The sequence below is a fragment of the Anomaloglossus baeobatrachus genome, chromosome 12 (assembly GCF_048569485.1).
Source record: "Anomaloglossus baeobatrachus isolate aAnoBae1 chromosome 12, aAnoBae1.hap1, whole genome shotgun sequence".
Taxonomy (NCBI): Eukaryota; Metazoa; Chordata; class Amphibia; order Anura; family Aromobatidae; genus Anomaloglossus; species Anomaloglossus baeobatrachus.
This window is the reverse complement of record NC_134364.1, coordinates 68,041,881-68,054,002: the sequence shown is the minus strand read 5'-3', so window position 1 is coordinate 68,054,002 and position 12,122 is coordinate 68,041,881. Positions and strand designations below refer to the sequence as shown.

The 12,122-nt window shown below is 50.3% G+C and overlaps 1 protein-coding gene across 1 annotated transcript in view; it reads right to left on the bottom strand.

Moving 5' to 3' along the window:
* Positions 1 to 12,122, bottom strand: part of SOS2 (SOS Ras/Rho guanine nucleotide exchange factor 2) — a 101,636-nt gene that overhangs the window by 65,088 nt on the left and 24,426 nt on the right. The window contains exons 3-5 of the mRNA XM_075330536.1: positions 11,110 to 11,241; positions 1,944 to 2,108; positions 699 to 905 (exon numbers count right to left, since the gene is read on the bottom strand). Of these exons, the coding sequence (XP_075186651.1) occupies positions 699 to 905; positions 1,944 to 2,108; positions 11,110 to 11,241 (504 nt within the window). The remainder of the gene's footprint in view (positions 1 to 698; positions 906 to 1,943; positions 2,109 to 11,109; positions 11,242 to 12,122) is intronic.

The following is a 12,122-nucleotide window of genomic DNA, read 5'->3' as shown; positions in this document are numbered from 1 at the left end:
CCTCCCCTCCTATATATGCTAGCTGGACACTTCCTTCTATGCCAGCTATAGTTTATTTTAGCTGATCTGGGGAGTGGTTGTGTTCCAGACTATCTGGTGATTGTGATATTTGTTGCAGAGTACGGTTGTGGAGTTAACAGTTTGTTGCTACCTTCCAGCTCTTGCTTTTCACCTCATTCTCTATTCCTGCATATGCAGTCCGTCTTAATCTGTGTTTCCTTCCCAATTCTGTCCCTTCCTTCCCTGGTGGGAGGGATAAATCATATTAGTTCTGGTCAGGAGTATACCCAGCCACGGGACTCCGACATCTCCACCATCAGGAGTAACCCTGAGGTTGGGGATAGCCTTGTGTGAAGGACAGCATAGGAGCCCCTATCCCTCGTTATAATACAGTTAAAGTATGACATTGACTGATCAGGGGCTTCACCAGTCGGGTGGATAACAGGGACCTCTTCACTTAGAGTCCCTGCACATCCCTTGGACAGTTTTATAATGGGGTAGATAATCTCTAAGCCTATAAAGTCTAAATCTGCTCCTGCAGAGCGGTTCACGATCGGCTTCACGGTGGCTTTGTAAACCCGACCGCCCTTTCTCATACAGGTACCTACAGTACCATAAGACGACTGTACAGCCAGCTATCCATAACGCACCATAGGCGGCACATACATATAATGTCCATATAGAAATGCTCGACTTACGTTGGGTGTAAACAGCTTTTTGTTAGCCAGGAATGCCTCGCGAAACACCTTAATGATCAGGTTCAGCTCTCGCAGATATTGCCTTTCTCCAGCAATTTCTGTCCTGACCAGCTCGTAATAGTTCAGCTCCCCTGTAGACGAAGGTTCCTCATCGCAGAGAGCCACTAAGCCGATGTCGTCATCCTGATCGAACATGTCCATCAATACCTTGTGGGGAGCGGGGGGGATGAAGGTGCAGTTAGTAGAATGTAGATTTATCACATGGACTTTTGAAAACCCATCCTGATGAAGCCCCAGGGACATGATCACAAGCGCTGATAACGCGTAACGAGCGTGTGCCTGCAAGGCCTTTCAGATAATGTTAAACAGGAAAGTTCCCATTCACTGACAGCACGCAGAAAAATATTATCCAAAAAAATATGGTATATATAAGACGCACTTTTCCTCCCATAAATTTGGAGGAAAGTGAGGGGTGCATCTTATAATCTGAATGTAGCTTATTGGGGTGGTGGAGAGGGGTCGCAAGGGGCTGGGGCAATGCTGCGGCAGCGGCTGTGCAGGGGCTGTGGTGGCTGGACTGGTGCGGGGTCTGCGAAGGCTGGTGCGGCTGTGCAGCGTCAACAGCTGCTGTGCGGGGTCTTGGTGTGGTCTCCGGTGGCTGGTCCTGGGTCTCTGGAGACTTTACTGGGGCTGCGGGTCGGGTGGTGAGGAGCTCTCGGCTCAAGCTCTCATCTGCGCAGGCGCCTGCTCTCCCTCCAGCGGACTTCAGGAAAATGGCGCCTGGAGGAGGCGCTTGCGCAGATGAGATCTCGACTTTTCATTGAGCCTAGAGCTCAAACTGCACTGACTCCGGGTGCCATTTCTTTGAAGCCCTCACCATCCAAAGCAGCAGCCGCCGCAGCCCAAGCCCCAGCACCACCAGCCTCACCACAGCCTCAGCCTCCAGCCCCCTCCAGTAAGACACCGCCTGATTACAAGACGGACCCCATTTTTTTCACCTTTTCTTGCTCTGAATTTGGGGTGCATCTTATAAAATTAAAAATATGGTAATTTGGGATGCTCATCATCCAACACCACCATTTTCTAAAGGCCCCCCCCCATAAAAAGAGAGCTATGATCAATTCCAACTCCCCCATACACAAAGACGCTCATCCGAGAATGCTGATCGGCGGGGTCACTAGGAGTCGGCCCCCACTAATCTGATATTTGTGCATTGCCCTTGGTGTCTGGATTCCCGGTTCTCACCTTGTCAGCGCACATAGACACCTTAATGTCCTGCTGAGAGATCTCATAGTGTCGAATGTTAAATACGTAGTTTCCTGCGAGCTTTAGGATGTCAGCGGAGATGTATTCCAGGACGGCCACAATGTAGAGGGACACATGGTAGTCCACCTTGTAGCCGAGCACTTCCTGCAAAGGGAAAGAATCACGTTGAGATAGTAAACTGCACATTTATTTAGAAGAATTAAGAAAAAAATCAATGTCTTATTCTTCATTTTGTATCTGGGAAACAACTGAACTATAGTAATGTTATTTAATAAGGATATCTGACCCAAAATCAAGTTATTAAAGGGAACCTGTCACTTGCAGAAACGCTATATACCTGCAGATTAATGGCACGTAAACCATGTATGGCTGTAACCACTTATTGACAGCCTGCTCTGCAGTGTGTGCGCGCATCAGGCTGCCAATGTCATGGACTGCTCAAAGCACACTCCTTGTATAGTGATTGAAACTGCTCCAGATGACTGCAAATCAGCAGCTGCAGGGAAGATATAACTTCATTTTCTCCCTGTAGCTGCTGCTCCAGTAAGGCCGCCAAGCATGGCTTAAACGCTATTTATTGCAGAATAACCCAATATCTGCAAGTACATAGCGGTGTGAAGGTGACAGGCTTGCTTAACCCCCTCACGACCAATGACGGATTTAGCAGTCATGAAGCGTGTGAGGTTAAGCCCCGCCCCCTGCCATGGGCAGGCGGAGGCGATCCGCTCACATACCAGCTGTTTTCAACAGCTGACGTGTGCCTGCATGTTACGAGTGGAATCGCTTCCACTTGCAACATTTAACCACTTACATCTCGCTGCCAAAGCCTGGCAGCGAGATGTATATGTGCGCAGCCATTACTTTTACTTACCGCCGCCCCTACCGGAAGTCACGTGCGTGATCACGTTACTTTCGCTGGTTGCCATGGTAGCACAGGGTCATGTGATGACGCCTGGAGCTAACATGAGTCACTTCCTGTCAATGCCGGCATAATGCCAGCACTGAGAGTAAAGCACCATATCTGCAGTTCTCAGCTCTGTAGCTGAGATCTACAGATAGGGCAGAGCGATCGGATTGGTGATTGCTATAGCCCCCTAGCGGGACTAGTAAAATAAAATAAAAAAAAAAAGTAAAAAAAAAATTTTTTAAAAATAAACAAAAAACCTAAAAGTTCAAATCACCCCCTTTCGCCCCATTGAAAATTAAAGGGTAAAAAAATCTAAAATCAATTAATCTGATCAGTAAACGGCGTAGCAGCAAAAAAATTCCAAACGCCAAAATTACGATTTTTTTTGTGTCGCCGCAAGTTATGCGCAAAATGCAATAACAGGCGATCAAAACGTAGCATCTGTGCAAAAATGGTACAGGTAAAAACGTCAGCTCGAGACGCAAAAAATAAGGGTACTTTCACACTTGCGTTGAACGGTATCCGTTGCATTGCGTTGTGTAACGGATGCAACGGATGTGTTGCATATAGTGGCACAACGGATGCTGCAAAACAACGCAATTCGTTTTGATTTTTTTTTTTTTTTTTTACAGTTTTACCAGCGGCAGACTATTGTAAACGATCAGCTGATCGCTCCCTGCAGCCGGCCGCCGGGTGATCAGCTGAGCGCTGTCACTTGCCGGCGGCCGGGCATGCCAGCGGGCGGGCGCTCAGCTGGGCGCTGTCACTTGCCGGCGCCCGGGCATGCCGGCGGGCGGGCGCTCAGCTGAGCGCTGTCACTTGCCGGCGGCCGGGCATGCCGGTGGCCGGTCGCTCAGCTGAGCGCTGTCGCTTGCCGACGGCCGAGCGCTCAGCTGAACGTTCGGCCACCGCGAGCCAAAGAAGGGAATTTTGTTTACTTACCGTAAATTCCTTTTCTTCTAGCTCCAATTGGGAGACCCAGACAATTGGGTGTATAGCTTCTGCCTCCGGAGGCCGCACAAAGTATTACACTAAAAGTGTAAAGCCCCTCCCCTTCTGCCTATACACCCCCCGTGCTCCCACGGGCTCCTCAGTTTTGGTGCAAAAGCAAGAAGGAGGAAAAAAATTATAAACAGGGGCGGGTGCTGGGTCTCCCAATTGGAGCTAGAAGAAAAGGAATTTACGGTAAGTAAACAAAATTCCCTTCTTTGTCGCTCCATTGGGAGACCCAGACAATTGGGACGTCCAAAAGCAGTCCCTGGGTGGGTAAATAATACCTCATAATAGAGCCGGAACGGCTCCGTCCTACAGGTGGGCAACCGCCGCCTGAAGGACTCGCCTACCTAGGCTGGCATCTGCCGAAGCATAGGTATGCACCTGATAGTGTTTCGTGAAAGTGTGCAGGCTCGACCAGGTAGCCGCCTGACACACCTGCTGAGCCGTAGCCTGGTGCCTCAAAGCCCAGGACGCACCCACGGCTCTGTTAGAATGGGCCTTCAGCCCTGAGGGAACCGGAAGCCCAGCAGAACGGTAAGCTTCGAGAATTGGTTCCTTGATCCACCGAGCCAGGGTTGATTTGGAAGCCTGTGACCCTTTACGCTGGCCAGCGACAAGGACAAAGAGTGCATCCGAGCGGCGCAGGGGCGCCGTACGAGAAATGTAGAGTCTGAGTGCTCTCACCAGATCTAACAAGTGCAAATCCTTTTCACATTGGTGAACTGGATGAGGACAAAAAGAGGGTAAGGAGATATCCCCCTTTCATCTCAATCAGGATACCACCTTAGGGAGAAATTCCGGAACCGGACGCAGAACCACCTTGTCCTGGTGAAACACCAGGAAGGGGGCTTTGCATGACAGAGCTGCTAACTCAGACACTCTCCGAAGTGAAGTGACTGCTACTAGGAAAACCACTTTCTGCGAAAGGCGTGCGAGACAAATATCCCTCATTGGCTCGAACGGTGGTTTCTGAAGAACCATCAGCACCCTGTTCAGATCCCAGGGTTCCAACGGACGTTTGTAAGGAGGGACGATGTGACAAACCCCCTGCAGGAACGTGCGTACCTGTGGAAGTCTGGCCAGGCGCTTCTGAAAAAACACAGAGCGCAGAGACTTGTCCCTTAAGGGAGCCGAGTGACAAACCCTTTTCCAATCCGGACTGAAGAAAGGACAGAAAAGTGGGCAATGCAAATGGCCAGGGAGAAAACCCCCCAGCAGAGCACCACGACAGGAATATTTTCCACGTCCTGTGGTAGATCTTGGCGGACGTTGGTTTCCTGGCCTGTCTCATAGTGGCAATGACCTCTTGAGATAATCCTGAAGACGCTAGGATCCAGGACTCAATGGCCACACAGTCAGGTTGAGGGCCGCAGAATTCAGATGGAAAAACGGCCCTTGAGACAGCAAGTCTGGTCGGTCTGGTAGTGCCCACGGTTGGCCGACCGTGAGATGCCACAGATCCGGGTACCACGACCTCCTCGGCCAGTCTGGAGCGACGAGGATGGCGCGGCGGCAGTGTTGTTGTGCCGGGACGCCATTAGGTCGACGTCCGGCATTCCCCAGCGGCAACAGATCTCCTGAAACACGTCCGGGTGAAGGGACCATTCCCCTGCGTCCATGCCCTGGCGACTGAGAAAATCTGCTTCCCAGTTTTCCACGCCTGGGATGTGAACTGCGGAGATGGTGGAGGCCGTGGCTTCCACCCACATCAAAATCCGCCGGACTTCCTGGAAGGCTTGCAGACTGCGTGTTCCCCCTTGGTGGTTGATGTAAGCCACCGCTGCGGAGTTGTCCGATTGAATTCGGATCTGCTTGCCTTCCAGCCACTGCTGGAACGCTTTCAGGGCAAGATACACTGCCCTGATCTCCAGAACATTGATCTGAAGTGAGGACTCTTGCTGGGTCCACGTACCCTGAGCCCTGTGGTGGAGAAAGACTGCTCCCCACCCTGACAGACTCGCGTCCGTCGTGACCACCGCCCAGGATGGGGGTAGGAAGGATTTCCCCTTCGACAATGAAGTGGGAAGAAGCCACCACTGAAGGGAAGCTTTGGTCGCCTGAGAGAGGGAGACGTTCCTGTCGAGGGACGTCGGCTTCCTGTCCCATTTGCGTAGGATGTCCCATTGAAGAGGACGCAGGTGAAACTGCGCGAAAGGGACTGCCTCCATTGCTGCCACCATCTTCCCCAGGAAGTGCATGAGGCGCCTCAAGGGGTGTGACTGACCTTGAAGGAGAGATTGCACCCCCGTCTGTAGTGAGCGCTGCTTGTTCAGCGGAAGCTTCACTATCGCTGAGAGGTTATGAAACTCCATGCCAAGATATGTCAGCGATTGGGCCGGTGTCAGATTTGACTTTGGAAAATTGATGATCCACCCGAAACTCTGGAGAGTCTCCAGAGTAGCGGTGAGCCTGTGCTGGCATGCCTCTTGAGAGGGAGCCTTGACCAGCAGATCGTCTAAGTAAGGGATCACCGAGTGACCCTGAGAGTGGAGGACCGTGACTACTGTAGCCATGACCTTGGTGAAAACCCGTGGGGCTGTTGCCAGGCCGAACGGCAGTGCCACGAACTGCAGGTGTTCGTCTCCTATGGCGAAGCGCAGAAAGCGCTGATGCTCTGGAGCAATCGGAACGTGGAGATAGGCATCTTTGATATCGATCGATGCAAGGAAATCTCCTTGAGACATTGAGGCGATGACGGAGCGGAGGGATTCCATCCGAAACCGCCTGGTCTTTACGTGTTTGTTGAGCAGTTTTAGGTCCAGGACAGGACGGAAAGACCCGTCCTTCTTTGGAACCACAAACAGGTTGGAGTAAAAACCGTGACCCTGTTGCTGAAGAGGAACAGGGATCACCACTCCTTCCGCCTTCAGAGTGCCCACCGCCTGCATAAGAGCCTCGGCTCTGTCGGGGGGTGGAGATGTTCTGAAGAAACGAGTCGGAGGACGAGAGTTGAACTCTATCCTGTAACCGTGAGATAGAATGTCTCTCACCCATCGGTCTTTTACTTGTGGCAGCCAGGTGTCGCAAAAGCGGGAGAGCCTGCCACCGACCGAGGATACGGTTCGAGGGGGCCGAAAGTCATGAGGAGGCCGCTTTAGGAGCGGTTCCTCCGGCGGTCTTTTTAGGACGTGACTTAGACCGCCATGCATCGGAGTTCCTCTGATCTTTCTGAGGCCTTTTGGACGAGGAAAATTGAGATCTGCCCGCGGTCCGAAAGGACCGAAACCTCGATTGTACCTTCCGTGGTTGAGGTCTGTTTGGTTTGGACTGGGGTAAGGATGAATCCTTTCCCTTGGATTGTTTAATGATTTCATCCAATCGCTCACCAAACAAGCGGTCGCCAGCCAATGGCAAACCGGTTAAGAACTTTTTGGAAGCAGAGTCTGCCTTCCATTCACGTAGCCACATGGCCCTGCGGAGTACCACCGAGTTGGCGGATGCCACCGCCGTACGGCTCGCAGAGTCCAGGATAGCATTAATGGCGTAGGACGCAAACGCCGACGCCTGATTGGTGAAGGACACCACTTGCGGGGCAGATGTACGTGTTACAGCATTAATCTGCGCCTGACAAGCTGAGATAGCTTGGAGTGCCCATACAGCTGCGAATGCTGGTGCAAAAGACGCTCCTATAGCTTCATAGATGGATTTCAACCATAGTTCCATCTGTCTGTCAGTGGCATCTTTGAGTGAAGCCCCATCTTCCACTGCAACTATGGATCTAGCCGCCAGTCTGGAGATTGGAGAATCCACCTTAGGACACTGAGTCCAGCCCTTGACAACCTCGGGGGGGGAAGGGATAACGTGTGTCCTTAAGGCGCTTGGAAAAACGCTTGTCTGGACAGTCTCGGTTTTTCTGGATTGCCTCTCTGAAGTCAGAGTGATCCAGAAACATATTTAATGTACGCTTTGGAAACCTGAAACGGAATTTCTCCTGAGAAGCAGACTCCTCAATTGGAGGAGCTGGGGGAGAAATATCCAACACCTGATTGATGGTCGCTATAAGGTCATTCACTACTGCGTCACCTTCAGGTGTATCTAGGTTGAGAGCGGCTTCAGGATCAGAATCCTGATCTGTTACCTCCGCTTCATCCTCCAGAGAGTCCTCCTGCTGGGACCCTGAACAGTGTGATGAAGTGGAGGGAATTTCCCAGCGACCCCGCTTGGGCGGCCGGGGACTGCGGTCCGTGTCAGAAACCTCACCCTGGGACCTGTGGGTTACCCCCGGGGCACATTGCTGTTCCAATTGAGGGGGACCTGGGGTCAAGGATTGGACAGTGTCTGGGGCCTGAATCACCGGTCTGGACTGCAATGCTTCCAGTATTTTAGCAGACCATTTATCCATAGTCTCAGACAGTTTGTCAGCAAAGGCTGCAAACTCCGTCCCTGTCACCTGGACAGTGGTAGCAGGTGGATCCACCTGGGCCACCTGCAGCAGAGGCTCCGGCTGAGTAAGTGCCACAGGGGCCGAGCATTGCACACAATGAGGGTCAGTGGAACCTGCCGGTAGTACAGCTGTACATGAGGTACAGGTTGCAAAGTACGCCTGTGCTTTGGCACCCTTGCTTTTTGCAGATGACATGTTGTCTCCTCTGAGAACAACAGGAGGGTATATAGCCAAAAATCAAGCAGAGCGACCGTACAGTGCAATGTATAGCCTATAAGCATATATATATATATATATATATATATATATATATATATATATATATATATATATATATATATATATACACACACACACTTCGGTACTCAGTGGGGCCAGCACCACAGGTGCTGCTTACCGACCGCTCAGAGCGGTTGTGTGGTCACCAGATTCCCTGCCTGGGTCTCCCTGTGTTGTCTCTCCTCTCCAGCGTCTGAATCGCCGACAGGAATGGCTGCCAGCGTTCTGTGGGGAGGCGGGGACCGTGGGCGTGCCCAAGAAAAGTGCGGGAATCCAGTGCCCCACTGTACTGATTGAAGAGGGCGGAGGATACTAATGTATGCTCCAGCCCTCCTCTGACGATCCATGCAGCGTCCCGCCCCTCCCCTGACTGGCAGGCCTGTGGGCGGGAAAGAACGAAACTAGGCCGCAGAAGCCGGGGACTAAAGTTATAAGCGCGGCCGGCAATAAGCGCGGCCGCGCGGTGGTCCCCCGGCGCTAACACCTGCAGCAGTGCAGGAAAGTGTCTGGCACTAACGCTCCATGTCCGGCGCACTAACACACCCAGCCGTGCTGGAAAGTGTCTGGCCCAAGCGCTCCATGCCCGGCGCACTAACACACCCAGCAGTGCTGGAAAGTGTCTGGCACTAACACTCCATGTCCGGCGCACTAACACACCCAGCAGAACTGGAAAGTGTCTGGCACAAGCACTCAATGTCCGGCGCACTAACACACCCAGCAGAGCTGGAAGTGTCTGGCACAAACGCTCCATGTCCGGCGCACTAACACACCCAGCAGAGCTGGAAAGTGCCTGGCACAAGCGCGGTCCCCACGGGGACACAGAGTACCTCAAAGTAGCAGGGCCTTGTCCCTGACGATACTCGGCTCCTATCCAGCAGAGTCCTCAGGAGCTGTGGATGGAGCACGGTCTCAGTGCCTGGAGACCGATTAGGATCCCACTTCACCCAGAGCCCTAAAGGGGATGGGGAAGGAAAACAGCATGTGGGCTCCAGCCTCCGTACCCGCAATGGATACCTCAACCTTAACAACACCGCCGACAAGAGTGGGGTGAGAAGGGAGCATGCTGGGGGCCCTGTTATGGGCCCTCTTTTCTTCCATCCGACATAGTCAGCAGCTGCTGCTGACTAAGCTGTGGAGCTTATGCGTGGATGTCAGCCTCCTTCGCACAAAGCAATGAAACTGAGGAGCCCGTGAGCACGGGGGGTGTATAGGCAGAAGGGGAGGGGCTTTACACTTTTAGTGTAATGCTTTGTGTGGCCTCCGGAGGCATAGCCATACAACCCAATTGTCTGGGTCTCCCAATGGAGCGACAAAGAAATAAACGCAAGTGTGAAAGTACCCTAAGCCATCACTGACCCATAGATCCCGAAAAATGAGAACCCTATGGGTTTTGGAAAATGTCGCAAAACGTGCGCCACTTTTATTGGACAAACTTGTGATTTTTTTTTAACCCCTTAGGTATAAGCAAACCTACAACTGTTTGGTGTCTACAAATTCGCAACGACCTCGGGCATCACAATGACACATGGGTTTTACTATATAGTGAACACTGTTAATAAAATATCCCAAAAACTATTGTGCGATCACACTTTTTCTGCAGTTTTTCCACTCTTGGAATTTTTTTGCTGTTTCCCAGTACACTATATGTTAAAACTTATGGTTTCATTTAAAAGTACAACGCGTCCCGCAAAAAACAAGCCCTCATATGGCAAGATTGACAGAAAAATAAAAAAACGTTACGGCTCTCGGAAGAAGGAGCAAAAAACAAAACCGCAAAAACGGAAAACGCTCTGGGGCAGAAGGGGTTAAATTGTAATCATTCTCCAAATGATAAAACAATATTTAGTTACTCATGTTCTCCTACCTGGCCGTGTAACAAAATCGTTGTTACCATTTTAACAAACTTTGCATAAAACAATGGTACAGGCAAATATCAGAAACTCTGTAGTATATATATGATCAGAGAATTTTGGCTTTCTCCACTTATGAGACATCTCCACACCCTTCTTAATTTATAAATCACTGTGAAAAATGCTAAAATCTAAACTACCAGCTCACTGAAGGCTCACATTGTAACCACCCATTGAAGCATTGAGAGAGGGAGACACAGACGGTGCTGCTGCTTTCTAGTAAGTGGGGTGTCTTCTCTCACCCCAGTAGTGATATCACAGCTACACTGCTCAGTACTGATGTGTAATATAGAGAAAGCAGAGCCGGTCGCCCTCACCTCTGTGTGTGCTGTGTAAGGGAGATATAGCAGCTAGTCTATACCCACTAGCTCAGAGACAACTGAAAAATGCAGATAGATCCTGTGCGGAACCTGGAGAAAACTGCAAAATACAAGTCACAGAACTGCCAGAAATAATGTTATTCCTCATGCGCAGACGACAGCTTGTTCTGAATGGTCACCTGGATTGACAGGCACGCTGCTTAAAGGGAATTTTTAGCTTTCTAGTTCAAAAAGTTGTGACAGTCCTCAGGAACCAGAGAGGTAGTCACCAAGCTTTCTAAGCATTCAATATTAGGACAGAACCTGCATGAAGGGGATTTGGAGAAGATATTGTATAAGGATTGGTTACCTTCAGTGATGGGTGGATTTTATCAACCGGGAGCAGCAGGGGATTTCTCCGCTTCCGTTTTTCAATGGCGGACTGAGCATCGGCGATTGCCCACTTGTCAATGGGATGAGGAAAGGTTTTCTGCACTCGCTCCTAAGCAGGATTACAATAATACAGGTCTCAAATAATTGCTTAATATTATAAACGAAGCGGAGAAGGGGCAGAGGCGCCCGTCACACACTTAATACTTCCTTCCATACACACACACAGGTCATTTCTTAGAGGCTGTATGTCCAATGACCGGAAGACGGATATAACACGAGTACACCACAAACAAGAAGAGAAAAGGGGGCGCTAATGAAGACAGAGCACCTGCCAACACTAAAATGCAAGTCTTGGCTAACAACCAGCAACCTGTGCCAGCCCGGACCACAATGCGGGAAGATGGTGGATCCTGCAGACCATGCGCGTCAACTGAGGAGTAACAGTAATCCTCCTGTGCCAAATGGGACCACAGTGCAGGAAGATGATGGATGGATGGCTATAATATATATATATATATATATATATATATATATATATATATATATATATATATATATATATATATATATATATATATATATATATATATATATATATATATATATATATATACACACACACACACACACACACACACACACACATACACATGCACACTGTACATACATGCACACTGTACATCAGGGGTGGGGAACCTTTTTTCTGCCGGGGGCCATTTGGAAATTTCTACCAACCTTCGGGGGCCGCACAGAATTATCAACTTAAAAATTACCCTAATATATTTGGTCAAACAATTAACTCACTGTGGCGGCTGGAGCTTGTACTCTTTGGTGCAGCTGTAATATTAGGCGATATTGATCTTTTTGCTTTTCACAACTGCTTTTCCAGGTTTGAGTTGGCTGGGACTGCTGTATATACATCACAGGGGAGGGTTGGGAGGAATATAGATCACTGGGGAGGCTGGGGGCATAGACATCACTGGGGGGATA